Here is a 17,786-nt window from a genome sequence, read left to right as displayed (position 1 = left end):
GATTCTTTTAAATTGGTTTCAGGACCTCTATTATCTCATTCTTCGCGCATCCAGCTAGAGATGCTCTTGCTGCACGCTTTTAGAGGCTTTATTTATAGTATCAACTACATGTATCTAGATTTTACATAAATGTAATTTCATAGAGGGGACTTCGACTGTGGTATGAAAGTCACATACATAGCAAAAAGACATATAGTCACCTGCTACTACAGTGTGTTGGGAAGGGCTTCTTTAGCCTGGTTGCTGCCTATCAGGGAAAAGAAGATATATCAGGACATTTTGTGTGACTGTATAGGGGCTATTTGCTAGGCTATTATAGGGGACAATACCTTACTCAAGATTGTTTATCTGCTGCTGAAGTATGGCCTTAAAGTAGAAAATACTGGCCCTGTTATAGTAGCTAATAAGATAGATAATCTAGAAGCCCTCATGTGTTTTTTTTTTGCTGGACGGTGGTGCCAATTTGGAAGAAAAGGAGATATGGTGGATCATCTCAGCCGACCCGGAAACATGTTACTCGGACAGTACTGCCCTTTATAGAGCTTGCAGGGCCGGAAATATCAGGACAGCTAGGTATCTTCTAACGCAACGGATTGGATCGAGAGTAGCTGGCTGTGGCGCAGGAGCGTGGCTATGAGGATATATTGAACCTGCTTCGCAAGAGAGGCGCCGCCTTGCCAAAGGTTAAATAAATAAATCGAAGGCATTGGATATCGCCCTGGGGAATGCACCACAGCAGCAAAGCTTGATTCAATCGGATTTCAAAGTAGTAGTCTTCCTTTTCAAGGTCCATGATTTATGCCATTCTCTACAAGCGAAAACCTCCCATATTCGGTGGATTAATCACCTTATTGTCTCGGGTAGTTGCCGGCTTTCCAGCCAGCTCGCAAAGTCCCTAAAATTAACCACGAAAAGGACGGTGGATTCTCAGAACCCTGTCATATAATATAGGATCATACTATGATGATGATTGGCTGCCTGTCCTGCTCCGACCACCACTGTGCAGTCAACTCGTTCTCGTTGTTAGTTTCCTAGGGTAGTTTAGCGAGGGACGGTAGTGCAGGCTCAGCGCCTCCGCGACGTCTCCGTCAGGCTTCCCCCGCTGCTCAGCCACACGCGCCCGCGGTTCTACACTTGCAACGGTGTTGTGCCTGATTGCAGGGGCCAACTGCTGCCCCCGGTCGGGCTGAATCGTTCTCAAACACTTCTCCGGCGAAATCTTTCATATCAAGCCGGATCTCTCCTCTCCGTTATTCCTCCTTCCAACTACTGTCTCTCTCTGTCTCGTTGTTGTCGTGATTGTCCTGTCCACACCCGGCTCACGCCGCGCACGTGGGGTACTCGCCTTAGCAGATCCGCCAAGAGAGTCCTCGCTTCTGCTTATCGTATCCGATTTGATCTGAACCCCGCGGGCACCGCTTGCCTTTTCTGTGGGAAGACACCATGAGTTGTAAGTCAATCGAGTTCTGTTATGGCTTGTTTGTGTGCTTTTCGTGTCGTACACGTCAATTGACCGCAAGAATTGGCGGATCCTCCGATGTGGTATGCTCGTTTTCAAGAGGCTCTGTCACATCGCTTGGCCACGCAGTCGCAGCCCCTGTCTCTGTTTGAGCTGTTACTGCTGGCCTTTGTGGGCGTTGTGATCATCTTCAAGACCCTTGAGTTTACCTGGTACCATGGTCTGAGCATCTCTGCGATGGATTCCCTGTTTCTCTTGTGATGCCAGTTGCATGTTCGTCGTGAGGACATTGGCTAGATTTCATTGACTGACCGACCGTCTATCTGCAGTCTCAAATATGCTCAGCAAGCTGCAAGGGCAGCCGGAGAGTTATGAGAAGAAGTACTGCCTCCTCTTCCTTTCCACCAATCTACCTCCCCGCTACCGTCGACTGTGACAATTTTGACGCGAGCTTATCGTTTTGGTAGGGCTCTGTACAAACTCGGACGGACCCTAGGTGCAGGCACTTATGGAATCGTTCGCGAAGCCGAATCCAGCTCGGGCAAGGTCGCTGTCAAGATCATCTTGAAGAAGAATGTCCGAGGCCATGAGCAGATGGTTTATGACGAGCTGGAGATGCTGCAGAAGCTCGATCACCCCAACATCGTCCATTTCATTGACTGGTTTGAGTCGAGGGTGCGGCAGAAAGATCCCCACCCTCCACTGACGTTGGCCGTTAATAATGTTCTTGTAGGATAAATACTACATCGTCACTCAGCTGGCCACCGGCGGAGAGCTCTTCGACCGGATCTGCGAGTATGGCAAATTTACCGAGAAGGATGCCTCTCAAACGATTCGGCAAATTTTAGGTGCCGTCAACTACCTCCATGAACGAAACATTGTCCACCGAGGTTTGTTCGCCCGATTCTCGATGTCGTTTTTCGCGAACTTCCCTTCTAACATTCACCTAATGCAGATCTAAAGCCTGAAAATCTTCTTTACTTGACCTCCGCACCGGATTCCCCTCTGGTCTTGGCCGACTTCGGTATCGCAAAGATGCTGGAGAGCCCCTCCGACGTCCTCACTTCCATGGCGGGCTCTTTTGGCTACGCCGCGCCTGAGGTCATGCTCAAGAAAGGCCACGGAAAGGCGGTCGACATGTGGTCCATGGGTGTGATCACCTACACCCTGCTCTGCGGTTATTCGCCCTTCCGATCGGAAAACCTCCCGGACCTGATCGAAGAATGCCGGCAGGGACGGATCGTCTTTCACGAGCGCTATTGGCGGGATGTGTCCAAGGACGCAAAGGACTTTATTCTGACCCTTCTTCAGCCCGACCCAGCCAAGCGCGCTACCTCGGAGGAGGCTCTCAAACATCCGTGGCTGAAGGGAGACTCGGCCACCGACCACAACATTCTGCCCGAAATCAAGGCCTACATGGCGAGAGCCAGGTTGCGCCGTGGTATCGAGATTGTCAAGCTGGCCAATCGCATCGAGGCCCTTAAGATGCAAGAGGACGAAGAGGAGGACATTCCAAGCGCAGCGGACGTGCAGGCAGGAGAGACTGCCGCTTCGGAGTCGGGAACCAGTCCATTCCCCACCCTAGCAGTGCCTAACTCGGATGCCAACGCACCGTCAGACGCGCCGCCGGGTGCTACGAAGAAGCGGAGCTTGAGCAAGGTGGCACGCGGTGCCATCTTCCGGGAAGTGGTCCTTGCAAAGGTCCGTGAGATGAAGGAGCAGGAGGAGGTTCAAAAGGTTGAACGAGAAGCCCTTGCCAGGGCAGAGAAGGCTGCTTCCCATTGAAAGTGGCCCTGAAACTCCTACGGCGAGACTTGTCTTTTCAGTACCGTTCATGGTCTGATAACGCCTCATATTCGAGTATCTTTTATACCTTGATTGCGATCTGCGACCCATTGTTGTCCGCTGTCCATGATATCCCATGTTTCTTCAAAACAGGGCGGTGCCTAGGGAATCTCTGCTGGCTCTACATACTTTTTCTTTTGAACTCAGTTACATGGTTCAGTCACATGGTTGCTCGGCAGCCACCCATTTGATGATTTTGCAGGTTTCTTTATATTTCTTTTTCTTCCGCTTGGGGATTCTGTCTATATGCTGGTGCTGTTCAAAGGCTTCTTGTGATTAGACCGGTAAATACTATTTTGAATGTGGACTGTTTCGATTTGGTCGGAGATCATATAAGGATTCTTATCTGCGATCTGGCTATGTGACATCGACTTAGTTGACTGTTTTGAATGTCTATATTTAGCAGCAATGGATATGCTTACCGTTCAAGACTGGGATGTGATGGCATATAATTCGAACACTACGGATGCGAATAGTCTTCCACCTGGTAGTTGAATCTGGTTCCTCCACATGCAACGACTGCAGTTGGTAGGTCTTGCTGACGGTTTCTGAACACGAATGTTGTTGATTCCGAAGTACTCCATGGTTACTGGATGTGGTTGGGTGCGGGGCAGGTGACCCAGCACGGTGACTTTGGTCATCACAGCTGACCGGCTCACTGTTGGTCTCATAGGAACAGACCGGCTGAAAGCCTCTCCTGGCTATTTATTCCTTGCTTACGGAGTATACTATCTCTCTTGAGGTTTCTTTCCTTAATACTCACCGTTTCCCTGGGATAGCGACCTACGGTCCTTCTACATCAATTGCAATCGCTCAGTGACCTCTCCGCCAAGACGTCATAGACCTTCCACATGTGACAGTGCTTAGACATAGCCAACTCCACCAGTACGCTTTCATACTATTGGAAGCATCCCATCAACGCTAGCCAGCTCGAAATCCCCCACCTGGACGTCTGTGACGATCTTCAGAACAGCTACAACTCGCAGTGAACGTCAAGAGGACTGTTTGCTCTGAGTCTGCTTGACCTCTCAGGCATTCCACAATGTTCGCCAGTAAACGTCTGAGTAAAGTAAGTGGTAACCATCTGTTTTGACTCCTCGAGTATCAACATGTGCTTTGAGCTGACTGGAATGCGTATGTAGGAACTCATCAAGGTATGTACATACATACTTGGGCCTGGATTGCGGTCGTTCTGTTGCGTCTCCTTCGCTCGCCCTTCTCTGCTACGACCTGTGTCCCTGGTTTATCTCATGGAATTATAAAATACTCTGTTCTTGAGAGAGCTATGGATCTAACCTGGCTATAGATGCAGGGCCACCTACCGCCCGGCATTTCGATCGTAAAGTCGGACGATTTCGAGGAGTGGCAGATGGACATCAAGGTTCTGGACTCGAATCCGCTCTACCAGAATGAGACGTACCGTCTCAAATTCACCTTTGGCTCGAAATATCCCATTGGTGAGTGAACCCTCAGTCTTCTTTCCATCTACATTTCCCCTCCCAGTCACACATGGGCTTCTAACATGACATCGTTCCAACTTGCAGAACCACCCGAGGTCCAGTTTATCGAACTTCCCCCGACATCGGAAACTCCTCGACCGATCCCAATACACCCCCACATCTATAGCAATGGCATCATTTGCCTTGACCTGCTGAGTTCCGCTGGTTGGTCGCCCGTGCAGACCGTGGAGAGCGTCTGCATGAGTATACAAAGCATGCTGACCGCGAATTCCCGAAACGAGCGCCCTCCGGGCGACAGCGAGTTCGTCAACTACAACCGACGAAGGCCACGAGACATCAACTTTTTCTATGACGACGATAATGTCTAGATTCTCGGACTCTTTTGCGTGATCTGCCTCGCTGCCCTGCCCATACAACTCGTCAGGGCAGCACCACTGCTTTTTTTTAATTACTTGCGCCTGCTTATTTTTGTTGTTTTCAGTCTTCACTCAGACTCGGTTGTTTGTTTCCATGCCCCAACTACTATAAGCATTGTACTATACTTCTTCTACTCTTGCAAGTCCAGGTTGTTGACCAGTGTTTTTTTTGGGAGGGGGGGTTCAGTCTTTATTCTTCGTTATTCTCCCATCCTTTTTTCTTTCTTTCTTTCTTTCTTTCTTTCTTTCATTTTGTACTCGCATTGGCGTTAACATGGGCTTATTATTACAATGGAAAAAAAAGAAAAGGCCAACCTTTGTTTTCGTATCATTTTTATTTTTCTGGTTCCTATCACATACACGCACATGCACACACACGCACAGAGAGTCAGTTTATGGCCAGCCAGCCCCTTTATTCAATGTCCGGCTGTCTTGTCATGACATGACATTCCTTTGTTTCTTTCTTTTCTTTCCCATGAATGGACGTACCGTACCGTACCGTACCAGAGCAGAGCCTGCAGGTTTCACCACATAGCTTTTCTTTCACATGAACATGATATTCTTTCTTCTCTATTGCACACAGACTGAACTTCTCTCTTCAGTTCAGTCACTATACACAAGGCTTTGTGGCAGTTCGATTCGATTCGACAAAAGGAAGTAGGAGGAGGATGGGGAAAAAAGGAGAAAGAGGCCAACAAAAATGAAACATAAATGCAGTACGTCCTTTAAATAAGAAAAGAAGAAAACATAAAAACAAGACAACGCCGTCGCAAAAGCTGCATATATCATCTAACTGCCCACCCGCCGTTGTTCTTGTTTTAACGGTCTACTTCTCCGAACACGAGATCCATGGTACCTGATTTAAAAATATTAGTGGATTATTGCGGGTTGAGGGGAACGAGTAGGGCAAAACTTACCGATGATGGCGACCGCATCGGCCAACAGGTGACCTCTTGCGATCTGGTCGAAACCACCCAAGTGGGCAAATCCTGGAGCCCGGATCTTGCAGCGGTACGGCCTCTCGCTACCGTCACTGACGATGTAGACACCCATCTCACCCTTCGGGGCCTCGATGGCCGTGTACGTCTCACCCGGCGGCACCGTGTAGCCCTTGGTGAAGAGCAGGAAGTGGTGGATGAGGGCCTCCATGTTCTCCTTCATGGCGGCGCGGGGCGGAGGGCTGATCTTGTAGTCCTCCACTTTGACGGGTCCGGCGGGCATCTTGTTCAGGCACTGATGGATGATGCGGAGAGACTGACGGAACTCCTCCATCCGGCAGAGGTAACGGTCGTAGCAGTCGCCGTTGACACCAACAGGAACGTCAAATTCGACCTTGTCGTAGGCATCGTACGGCTGAGACTTGCGCACATCCCACGGGATACCGGAACCACGCAGCATGACACCCGTGAAGCTCATGTTCAGGGCGTCCGCAGCGCTGACCACACCCACACCCTGGGTTCTCGCCTTCCAGATTCGGTTGTCCGTAAGCAGTTCTTCCGTCTCGTCAATTCGGTCACCGAATTGAGTGGCCCATTGGTAGATGTCATCGAGCAGACCGAGAGGCAGATCCTGGGAGACACCGCCGGGGCGGATATAGGCGGCGTGCATACGGGCACCCGAAACGCGCTCGTAAAATTCCTGTAGATAACAATTCCATGTCAGCAAACTGTGCGATGCAGACTGTCATCGCTGAGACTCACCATCAGCTTCTCTCGCTCCTCGAAACCCCACAAGAAGGGAGTCAATGCACCGACATCCATTGCGTGGGAGAGGACGGACATTAGGTGGTTGAGAATTCGCGTGATCTCAGCGAACATAGTTCGGATCCATTTGGCTCGCTCCGGGACCTCAATGTTCAGAAGCTTCTCCACCGCCAGGGAGTAGCATTGCTCGTTCGTCATCATGGAGACATAGTCTAGGCGATCGAAGTACGGCAGAGCCTGCATGTACGTCTTGTATTCGATCAATTTCTCCGTTCCCCGATGCAAGAGACCAACGTGAGGGTCTGCGCGAACGATCTGCTCGCCATTGAGTTCCAGGATTAACCGCAAGACACCATGTGCGGCGGGATGTTGAGGTCCGAAGTTGACGGTGTAATGGCGGATCTTGCGATTGCCCTCCGCGGTGGACTCCAATCCCGCCGCGACCTCGGGAGTCTCGGCATTCCCCTTGAGATATGAGAAGTTGGGATCGGTGGGAATGAGCCGGGTGGGTTGGTAGCTCGTCGGCTCGGCTTGCTGTCGTGAGGGGGAGGTGGTGATGGACCGGGCGAAGGGAGTCGTCGTCGCAGCTCGAAACAGAGAAGGCTGGCGGCACAGCTTCTTCGGCACTTGGCCGACGAAGCGAGAAAGCGACGAAGCCATCTTGGGAGGAAGGGGAGGGGTGAGGAGGATGGCGGCGACGAGAGAGGGTGCAGAGTAGGGTCAATTGAGGTTGTTGGCGTGTGTTTCCGAGCTCGACAGGAATTGCAGTGTTCGCTGCCTGAGGTGTCATTGAATCGTCCCTGAGTTGATTGGCTGGATCGATGACTGTCACGTGATGGACTTGGGGTCTCCGCTGGTTCTTCTGTACGGAGTAGTTCTGTATGCAGTCTAAGAGGACAATACGCCAGTTACCAATTAATAACGTCACTAGAAGAGACCAAAGAAGCGAAATTATCTATATTGGCATAGCGAATAATTCTCATCTGGTTCAATCTCAGAACGGGGAACCCCAGGGCTCTATCTTCTCTCTAACATTGCGATTTGAAAATTAGCCCCAATGGGAAAAAGCACGATCTCACATTCTTATTGATTCGTATCTCCTACGAGAGAATGCGAAGATGTAACTTCTGAGCGAGTGTTATGCCTTTCTGAAAGCCATGACCATGCGCGATAGCTAATCATCTTTTGTTCAACGCCCATTGGATGCTTGATGTAGTCACAGATCGCGGGTCATCCGCCGCCACCGCCTTCCCCACCAGAGACGGCTAGCTGCAGAAAAAAAAAAGTTCTCGATCAGGTCCATCGTCGAGCTTCATCCCACCAGAGTCTCCCCACGAGGAAGCCAGCAGGCATGGCGCCCATCACTCCGTCGCAAGAAGAGCTTGATCGCAGAAGGGTAATTTTTATCCTGTCCTGTCCTGTATTCACACTGCCGGTCCCTGATAACTGACTGTATGTCAACGAAGATCATCAACATCAATGCGGAAACTGTCACGAATATTGCCTCGACTGACTTTCCAGGCCATTGGCCAGGTGAATCACATGAATGGTCTCTAGAGAAATTTAGGAGGGTACGTTATGGATCTGTCAGTTAGCAATGTCGGAAAACTGAGTTGAGTTCTGGAAATCTAGAATTTTCGAGTCGAGTTTCACCGCAATGACCCGTACGAGGCATCGTTTTCTCTGATCGGGCTGGATGCATCCATTGCAAATGCGTTTCGGCGGATCCTCATAGCCGAGGTGCCCACACTCGCCATCGAATTTGTCTTCGTCCATAACAACACCTCTGTCATCCAAGATGAAGTCCTGGCGCAGCGACTAGGATTGATCCCACTTACAGGCTCGATAGAGGGTATCAATTGGATGCGATGGTTCAAGAAACCGACCGAAGATGACCCCGACAGTGGCAGCACCCCCAGCGACTACAATACGATAGTCCTGCGGCTCGACGTCGAGTGCACCAAGAACCCGAATGCAGCACCGGACGAGGATGACCCTCGGAAGCTCTACAATCACGCTCACGTCTATGCGAAAGACATCACCTTTCATCCTGTCGGCCGCCAGGAGCAGTTTTTCTCCGGCGACGGTGCCATCCGCCCGGTCAATCCAGACATCCTGATCGCGAAGCTGCGGCCAGGGCAGAAGATTGAAATGGAAATGCACTGTATCAAGGGCATCGGAGCTGACCACGCAAAATTCTCGCCAGTCGCGACTGCGACCTACCGCCTGCTCCCAGAGATCAAGATTCTCAAACCGATTATCGGCGAAGACGCCAGGAAATTCGCCAAGTGCTTCCCTCGCGGTGTCATCGGCCTGGAGACCATCACCCCTGAAGAGGCAGCCCATAAAGGCAGTGGATATGAAGGTCATGCAGGGAAAGAGAAAGCCGTTGTTCTTGATCCGTTCAAGGACACGGTCAGCAGAGAATGTCTCCGACACGACGAGTTCAAAGACAAGGTTAAGCTTGGTCGGGTACGCGATCACTTCATCTTCAACGTCGAGAGCACCGGCCAGTTCCCGAGTGATGTTCTCTTTTTGGAGAGCGTGAAGGTGCTCAAACTCAAATGTGCAAGATTGAAGCGGGATCTAGCCAACCTCATGCGGTGACGATCTTTTCTAAAGTACAATCCTGTCGGATCTTTTTTTTTGTCTTATTTTTTCCACGATGCATTGTTGGCGTTTCCGTCTGTTTCATAAAAGTTACATGACTTCGGGTGGATTAATTTTTTTTCTGCTGCTTATTAATACGGAGTTGGTGATATGGGCAAAAAAAAAGCACTGTTATCTTGTAGATAGATAAACAGGGGGTCTCATTCAACGGTATCAGAGAACCTAGAGGTCAATGCTTTTCCTTCGGAAAGAATAGAAAAGACTACTAGCCATGTATTCTAAATCTATTTACTTGAAGACAAGTTTGTAACGGAAATCAATGAGGAAGGCGGGATCGCTGACTGCAATTTCCTGCCCGTTGGACACCAGATCCTTGAGCTTGCGACGGAGGTTTGGCCGCGTCTGCTCCTCCAACTGCGGCGGGAAGCGCTGATAGAGGGTTTTCTCCTCCGACCGCAGACTAGGCTTCTTCAACTGCGCCTCCGCCCGTTCTCCCAGACTCTCAATGAACGTTTCAAGCGTGATGTCGGGGTCCACGACGATCGTCCGCGCCAGATTGCCGCACACAGGGCAGTCGGGCTTCTGCTCGGCGGCAAAGGTGTAAGTGTAGACCCCTTCCTCACCCGCGTACATCATGTAGTTCTCCAGGTACGGGTTGCAGGACGTGGCGATCTTGAGCGCTTCGGACGTGGTGGATGCAGCGATGACCGCGTTGGTAGAGGCAATGGCGGGAATGATATTCTTCACGACGCCCTGCGTCAACTGGAATGTGACTCCGGGGATGCAGAACTGCTTTGCCCGTTCAAGGGCAGTCTGATAGATCCAGGAGATGTGCTCCATATTATCGCTGTCGAAGGGCTCGTCTTTCCGCTTCTCCTGCCACGCGATCTGATGAGCCCACTCGATGCAGTGTTGTGGCTGTCGGGGGATCGTTGCGATGGTGCAGAGAGGAACGGCAGCTCGAGGAGCGTGCATGTCGAGCTGGCACTCGATGCACGATGTGAGTGTCGGTAGGATGACTCGAGCCTGTCCCTTAAAGCCTGTTCCATGGTTTCAAAGCTTAGCAGCTCTAGAAGTGAGACAATCCACAGAACGATCAAGACAAACCTTCGGTGCCACCGTCAATCAGCGGCTTGAGGCTCTCAGGATCTTCCGGATCAACCATGCTCACAAGTGTGGAGTTGATCCATCGACGTGCTTCGATGCTGTCGAGCCCGCAGACAATGATCTTGAATTGTCTGTAATAGTCCTCGTCTTTGTCCTGAATCTTGCCCACGTAGGGAGTGATCTTGACACCCTTGACACGCTTCTCCACGAAAGCAGCTGCAACTTCCGCTTTCGGTTTCCCTACGTCAGATTGACGGAATAAGAACTGACGATTCAGGTTGGAGATATCAATTGTGTCTGCTGGGCATCAGTAACAGATTCGAATAGCATTGTTGGTGGAGCAGCTCACCCATGTCGATCACATGGATGTCTTTGAAGCCTGACAGTGCGAGATTTTTCAAGATTTCACATCCCAGGCCTCCAGCCCCTCTGTCAGCACATTAGTTTCGTAGAAATGGCAAACGTGGTGGTGGAACGAACATAACTCTAGATATCGTTAGCAACTGGTAGTAAGAAAAGCAACATGGCTGACTGACAGAATCTTTGACGTCTCCAGTGCATTGATGGTTTCGGGTCCAGGGACCCAGTCCTCATCACTGAAGGGACCGCGTTTATTAAGGACATTGTAAAGGTGCTTCCTGACTTGATGTGAGCACTTGTCAAGTAACGCCATGAAACTGGAGAATGGACCCACCATCTAAGACCAGAGCCAGCTGTCTTGGTCTCGAGTGAAGGCATCTTGAAGATGCTGAAGGTAAGTGAGACAGGAAATGGAGAGAGAGGATTCAGGCAACGATCTCCACTATGATATATCCCGATTCAATAAAGCGGGGCAGGAGTAGACGCGTAATAAGAAAGCTAGGCAGTCTCAAGCAAGTAAAGTACAATAAGAACGTCTATAGAGCAATGACGTTCTCTAGACTTTCATTTAGTGGCAAACCGCTGTTATTACTTATCCTTTCCAGGCGTGTATAGATGTTAGGTGTCGAGATTTGTTATCGTTATCGAGCAATGCGGAGAGGCGGAGCTTCCAGGCACGTGATGCGAGAGCTCCAAAAAGGGAATCTTCCACTTCCTCTCGTCCAACAACATTCAAACATTTCGCTGCAATAAGAGATCATGATTCCATCGACGACACCAAAATGGGAGACTTTCTGACGGCTGTGAAAATCACACGTCATGATCAGACCTCGTCGGATTCGGGCCTTGAGAGGCACATTGCCAAGGAATCAGAGGCAGGCTCAAACAACCACATTGATCGTGATCCTGGATCCCCAGAATATGTCTTGGGGGTACTGAAATCCAATCCATCTCAAGAGCAACTATATAATGTCTTGCACACACTGGATCCTGCAAACAGAAACAGGGAAAATAAGACTTTTGACATTAGAATCGCCAGTCCCATAACTGCTCAGATTCTCCAGGTCTTAGTCAGCACGACGATTCCTGACCACTGGCGGAGTCTTGAGACCGATTTCAGCAAGCATGGAGCCCATGGCCGAAGTACAAAGGTGCAGAAAATAAGGGCTGCTCTGTTAAGATGCCTTTGCAGCATAACGGGTATCAGCGCTATAGTGACCCATTTGCGCACTCTAATCACTGCCTTGCGATCTTCACCAGAGCATGAAAAGGAGTCTGGCAGAAAGTTGGTGATTCGAGATACGTTGGCCGTTCTTTCGGCTCTTTTGAAACCGAAAGACCTCCTACTTCGCCTTTATGAGGACGTTTCTTCTCTTTATGGTACTGCAACTAAAAGGCAAATCGCCTGGAAAGAGCTATGCACTCTTGTTGCTGGTGGAAGAGTCCTCTCGACTGTCGCAGAGGCTCTGTCATGCATCAAAGATCTGGATGACCTAGATTCGGTCTCCTGGGTTGGCGAAGGAGGCCAGTATGCGTCTTGGTTAGGCCGGAATCTGTATTCCTTAGTCTTAAACGGAGACCGTGACAACGAGGAAGTCTGGAAATCTACAGCACTGATGACTGGTCGTGCGCTCAGCCTTGGCTATACTGGTGAGGTTTTGTTATTTCTCTGAACAGGATTTATAGTACTCTAACTTTGCACACAGATCAACTTGTGAGGGAGTTTTATTCGAGTCTACTTGACGAACAAGATTTCTCAACACGGTGGGGATCGTTCTTCGATTGTCTACGATTGCAAGAGCAGACGACTATCTTAGAGAGTATCTTTCGTGACGTTGAGAGAACATATTTTTCAAAAGATGAAGGCAAAGAGCTCGAGGGGAATGAGATTATCGGCAGCTTAGCCGCACTCTTTTCCTGCATAATAAACAACAGAACTGCTCTGGAGCTTCATGTTCAGTCTTGGCTGGTGACCGGTCAAGGGGGCTTCATTCAAAGCATCGGATTGCGCCGTTCGCTTTTAGTTCATTACTCGACCAAGGAGGGTAAGGCTTTACCATGCGTATGGTTCTTAGAAGTCGCAGCCGCTGACATTTCCATTCAGAAGCACTTAAGGATTTGTTTACGAAAAGCCTCCAAAACTTTGGAGACAGCTTTTACATCAAGCACACGCCGCTACAAACTCAAGAAGGTCTGCTCTCGCTGAAACTCATCTGGCTGTGGACCACTTACTGATTATTCCTCACAGCAAACGCGCAGGTGGTTTTGTTGGCAGCCGGCTATCTAAATCGACTGCAGAAATCAGAGGTACAAGAGATCGGGCGATCAAGCCTTTATTTGAATGCAGTCTCGAATCGCTTGGCAGCCTCATCATCAAGATCTCGCTTCCTGGGCATGATAGTTGGCATGGCCATTTCGCAGCTGATTGAACCACCGGGAAAGGGCATGAAATTCGACCTTGAAGAAGTGGAAACTGAAGAGGCTCGATGGTATCTGAGTCTGACAAATGTGGAAGACAAAGTCGGGTCGCTTGAAAAGTTGCGGGATCACAAGCCAAGTGAGACAAAGCGACCGTCTAGGAAATCGAAAGGGGCACCCAGTCCACAGCCTTCTCGACGCCCACAGGATGCTGGCGGTCACACCTCAAAGGTTGTCGCTATAGAAGAAATAGTTGATGACGTGGAAGCGGAAGAAGAAGACCTCATCCCTTACGAAAAGCCAGACACAGACGCCGAGGACTCTGAGGAAGATCCTACATTAATCCAACGGTCAAAGCCGACGAGTCCCGTGTAAGTAGTTCAATTCTGACAATCTTGATAACACTCGCTCACGGAGTAATTCATTCAGGTATATCCGCGATCTACTAGCGTATCTGCGAGATTCAGACAACGTGGATCGGTACCATCTAGGTATCACAAACGCAACATCCCTCATCCGTCGCAAATCTGCCTTCGGCACCGAGCTCCTCGAAAAGATCGACGAACTCGCTCTTGCCATCGTTTCTCTCCAGGACAAGTACAACCTGCCCAAGTTTCACGAACATCGGTTGCAGAGCATGATTGCGCTGCTCGTTGCGCAGCCTCTCAGAATGGGACGGTGGTTTTCAGTTACATTTTTCGATGGCGATCTGTCGCAGGCCCAACGCTCGGCGATTCTGACGGCGCTGGGACTGAGTGCTCGCGAGCTTGCCGGGTATGGAGAGGAGGACGCGAAGGTGATGGGACTGCCATCAATTTCGCCAGAGGCCTCCTTCCCATCGAAAAAGCTCCCTAGCCATTTGCAAGGGATGTATCTTACCGACAAAGAATCGCCCGTGGCTGCGCTCACGAAGCAACTCTCCCGGGCATCCCTGCAGCCACTGGCCCTCGACGCTGCGGATGCTGCCTCAGGACCGAATGCCCTGAAAGTGCGCACGTTCTCGTCGCGCATGGAAGTCGAGAGGAAGCGGCAGCAGAGGGAGGCGGAGAGGAAGAAGAAAGCCATGTCGCAGGATCTCCACCGGGTGCTGACCGACGGATACTTTTATCCGCTGGTCGGTCGTTTCGGGATGATGATGCATTCTACTTCGTAAGTTTGCCTTATCCCATAAAAAAAGACTTTTTTTTTTGGATTGGCTTGCTGATAATGAACCTAGGTCATCAACATCCTACAACCCCTTCCTAACACCTCATCTCCTCCGCCTATTCCTGCAGACCCTCACCCTGATCCTATCCACTCTCGGTCCGCACACACCCGCTCTGCCATCCCTCAGCCAAGAAACCCTCTCCCTGATCCTTTCCCTCCATGCGACTGCGGTCTCAAGCGAACCAATCGTCCTGCCCGCGTTGCTATGCCTCTTCCTCGCCGTGATCGATCTCAACGTTGCAGCGGGCACCTCCGGCGAAGAGCGCTTGGTCACCGAACACGCGACGCAGGTCACGGAGTTGCGGGAATGGGCCAATGACGTGTTCGAGAGAACGCCCGCGGGAAGGCAGAAAGATGCCGATGCAGGGGCAGGGGCAGGAGACATGGACGATCTGGAGCAAGTGCGGATCTTGGCCGCGGGAATCTTGGTGAAACTTGGTGAGGTGGTGCAGAGGTATCAGGGGCGGCTAATGGGGGTGAACGTTGGGTTCAAATATTGACGTATGTATGTACATACATGGTTACGTTAATACCTCAAAAAAAAAACTCTATACTACGTACCTTCCGGTTTAGATTACTTGGGAAAGGGCTTGTCCAGAGGATAAATTATATTCTTCATCATAGACTGACAAATATGCAACACAACATTCAGAAAATAAAAAGGACGACGTAAAGAGCAAAACTGGCTCGAATTTCAATAAATACTAAAATGAAGCTAGCGTAACTAATTATTGGGCTGCCTTCACTGCAAAGCTGCCCTTCTCCATGGCCGCATCCATCATCCGATCCCCGCTGATAATACTCGTTGTACAGATTACGATCTTCCTCTGATGCAGCGCTTCCTGACGCGCGATGAATCGCAGTGCCGCGATCTCCGTGAACGTGATCCCGCCGAGGAAGAAGACATAGACCGTTTTCGGGCCGCCGTTGCCACTCAAGGTCTGTCTGGCCCGGGCCGCTTTGTCGTCGCCCTTCTGGACGATGCTGAACGTTGCGCCTCGCGCGCTTTTCACCACGTCTTCGAAGCCAATCCATCCCGGGGAGGCCGTGCTGGCAGCATTGACAGCCGCTGGGGCTGATCCGCCTTTGGTAAGCGACAGAATGTACGCTTTCTGGAGGACGCATTGCACCAGTCGCACGCTCAACGGTGCAAAACCACTGTAGACGTAGGCTATATCATTGGGATCCTTCTCGCTGACCTCCTCGACTACGAGTCGAAGGTTCTTTCGAAGATACGAGTAATTCGTTTTCGTCCCCGCGCTGGCACCCCCGCCAGGTAGTAAGGCAGCAGTGGCCGACGAACGAGGCTGTAGAAGCTCCATCTTCTCTAGGGCGCGGAAGGTTAGCAGGTGTTGATATCCATAGGCCTGTAGAATCTGTCTCTTGAAATTCTCCAAATCCTTCGGTCGAAGCCCTCCAGACATGCAGGACTCCAGACACAGTAGACGAAGGACGGTCTTCAATGGCACATCCCGTGCAATAAGCTCTTCTATATTCTCATGCTGATAGGTTGGATCGGATCCAGCGGCGTTATTCTGTTGGACTTCAAGGACCTTTCTGAATATGTCCGAACGGGTCTGGCGCATGATGTCCTCAGCCAGGTTTGTATGGATCTTTAGGCTCTGATGCTCCTGTTGATACGCCGGCAACTTGTTCACGAATTCGCGAAGCTCCGCTGTTGTCTTGGCCGCATGTCGGCTTTCGTAGTCGCTTTCCAAGCGGCGGGCTACCTTGTTCAAGATGTCGCCGACAATGGCAAAGTTTGCATCTCGAAGATGGCTGAAGAGCTGGTCGGAAGAATCCAACTGAATCTTCCGCTTGAGGCCCTGCTTTGCCGCCGGCTGCGACGCGGAGGATGACGCTTGAGCGGGCGGCTGAGCGGCTGGGCCCACGATACTCGAGTCGACATCAGCCTGGTTGTTTTTGATTCCAACAAACTCATCTATCAGCCCTTCATAGGTGAGCTGCGTCAGGAGAGGGGTGCCAAAATCGACCTCGCGGTCGATGATGGTCAGATTCTCGATCGATGCGCTTGGTAGACTGTGTTTTCCGAAGCCATTACTCGAGGCCGAAGACTCCTCTGCTTCTAGCTCCCTTCTCATTCGGACAAGAAGATCGGCCAGCCGTCGGGCATTATCACCTTTTCCGACGATGCGAGGGAAGTAGCCGTGCCTCTGCTGAATTTGCATCAAAGCCTTGGCTGCAAGAAAGATGCATCCGGGATCTTTGTGCTACATTCGATCAGTATGGAGAGTATAATGACCGTCTCTGAACCATTCGTACCAGGTATAGATCGCCAAATGAGTCTTCCAGCTCCAGTGAGAGTACATCCTGCTCCAACGGCAGAAAATACAGAGGCAACTCGGCGATATTTACATCTCCGATGACGCCGGCTTCTTCCAGAATCTGGTTGCTTACAAGCGTCCGCCGGGGAACCCAGAAGATCGAAATATCATGCTCTACATTGCTATTCTGCCGCAACCGTTTCACCTGCTCTGGTTGGGTGTATGTTAGCGCATTCTGATGGCATTCAGCCTTGGGAGCATAGAGAAAGAAAGCCCTAGGGATGCGCTCTGAATTCTGATAATTAATCTAGGGACAAAGACTGATTACGCAGAGTAGGTGCAACGATCTGCGTAATCTACTGTAGTCCCATGGGAATGTTTGCAAAAGAAATTGGCCTCTTAACGGATGACGTGGATACAGTATGTAGGTAGAAAAATGAATTCACAGAGATAAATAGATTTTGGTATGGCTACAATAAAATAAAACCCATTGTGAAGATAGACTTACCAGCAACCGTCCCTACCTGATGCACCTTTTCCGCATGGACGAGGAACACGACATTACGCTGGGACGAGTCGACATTGGCATTCTCGAGAAGAAACACCCGATCTACACCGTACTCCTGGAGGACAGAAAACTTGACGAAGAGTCCGACTGGGCCAGCCAGGTCTTTGCTTATGACTAGATTCTTCTTGCCCCGGACCTGCATGACCAGTTAGTTGGGAGGCCATTGGCAAACAACATAGGCTGGGGACGGGATATGCAGCCTTACTCACGCCTTCAAGGAGAGTGAGAAGGTCCCTACGGGCCTTGTTCCTGAAATAATCAGCGTCAGACCCGGGATGGGGAGCCATGGCTGCTGAGAGACGCAGCAGCTGAAAGGGAAGAGAAAGTGTGGTCAATTGGATGGAAGCTT

The 17,786-nt window shown here is 50.5% G+C and overlaps 7 protein-coding genes across 7 annotated transcripts; 4 read left to right on the top strand and 3 right to left on the bottom strand.

The window, feature by feature from the left end:
• Positions 1–1,443: 1,443 nt before the first annotated feature.
• VTN77DRAFT_8666 (uncharacterized protein) lies at positions 1,444–3,244 on the top strand (the record flags this gene model as incomplete). Its single annotated transcript, XM_069425188.1, has 5 exons — positions 1,444–1,450; positions 1,789–1,840; positions 1,927–2,134; positions 2,193–2,349; positions 2,415–3,244. 5 exons carry the CDS (start codon positions 1,444–1,446, stop codon positions 3,242–3,244), a joined length of 1,254 nt encoding a protein of 417 aa, XP_069274438.1.
• Positions 3,245–4,346: 1,102 nt separating this feature from the next.
• On the top strand, positions 4,347–5,132 carry VTN77DRAFT_8665 (uncharacterized protein; the record flags this gene model as incomplete). Its single annotated transcript, XM_069425187.1, has 4 exons — positions 4,347–4,373; positions 4,447–4,458; positions 4,611–4,761; positions 4,849–5,132. The coding sequence occupies 4 exons, from the start codon at positions 4,347–4,349 to the stop codon at positions 5,130–5,132; spliced, it is 474 nt and encodes a 157-aa protein (XP_069274437.1).
• Positions 5,133–5,998: 866 nt separating this feature from the next.
• Positions 5,999–7,543, bottom strand: VTN77DRAFT_8664 (uncharacterized protein; the record flags this gene model as incomplete). Its single annotated transcript, XM_069425186.1, has 3 exons — positions 5,999–6,036; positions 6,098–6,818; positions 6,881–7,543. The coding sequence occupies 3 exons, from the start codon at positions 7,541–7,543 to the stop codon at positions 5,999–6,001; spliced, it is 1,422 nt and encodes a 473-aa protein (XP_069274436.1).
• Positions 7,544–8,234: 691 nt separating this feature from the next.
• Positions 8,235–9,490, top strand: VTN77DRAFT_8663 (uncharacterized protein; the record flags this gene model as incomplete). Its single annotated transcript, XM_069425185.1, has 3 exons — positions 8,235–8,279; positions 8,350–8,454; positions 8,516–9,490. 3 exons carry the CDS (start codon positions 8,235–8,237, stop codon positions 9,488–9,490), a joined length of 1,125 nt encoding a protein of 374 aa, XP_069274435.1.
• Positions 9,491–9,781: 291 nt separating this feature from the next.
• Positions 9,782–11,338, bottom strand: VTN77DRAFT_8662 (uncharacterized protein; the record flags this gene model as incomplete). Its single annotated transcript, XM_069425184.1, has 6 exons — positions 9,782–10,533; positions 10,601–10,897; positions 10,950–11,029; positions 11,081–11,086; positions 11,137–11,238; positions 11,295–11,338. The coding sequence occupies 6 exons, from the start codon at positions 11,336–11,338 to the stop codon at positions 9,782–9,784; spliced, it is 1,281 nt and encodes a 426-aa protein (XP_069274434.1).
• A 404-nt stretch (positions 11,339–11,742) lies between these two features.
• VTN77DRAFT_8661 (uncharacterized protein) lies at positions 11,743–15,084 on the top strand (the record flags this gene model as incomplete). The annotated part of the gene is made up of 6 exons (XM_069425183.1): positions 11,743–12,610; positions 12,667–13,005; positions 13,065–13,151; positions 13,209–13,749; positions 13,808–14,527; positions 14,595–15,084. The coding sequence occupies 6 exons, from the start codon at positions 11,743–11,745 to the stop codon at positions 15,082–15,084; spliced, it is 3,045 nt and encodes a 1,014-aa protein (XP_069274433.1).
• A 228-nt stretch (positions 15,085–15,312) lies between these two features.
• Positions 15,313–17,724, bottom strand: VTN77DRAFT_8660 (uncharacterized protein; the record flags this gene model as incomplete). Its single annotated transcript, XM_069425182.1, has 4 exons — positions 15,313–16,815; positions 16,868–17,079; positions 17,378–17,573; positions 17,647–17,724. 4 exons carry the CDS (start codon positions 17,722–17,724, stop codon positions 15,313–15,315), a joined length of 1,989 nt encoding a protein of 662 aa, XP_069274432.1.
• Between the last annotated feature and the right edge of the window lie 62 nt (positions 17,725–17,786).

The sequence above is a fragment of the Rasamsonia byssochlamydoides genome (assembly GCF_041956645.1).
Source record: "Rasamsonia byssochlamydoides strain NRRL 3658 unplaced genomic scaffold VTN77scaffold_76, whole genome shotgun sequence".
In the NCBI taxonomy this organism is placed as follows: domain Eukaryota; kingdom Fungi; phylum Ascomycota; class Eurotiomycetes; order Eurotiales; family Trichocomaceae; genus Rasamsonia; species Rasamsonia byssochlamydoides.
This window is presented reverse-complemented; position numbering and strand designations above follow the sequence as displayed.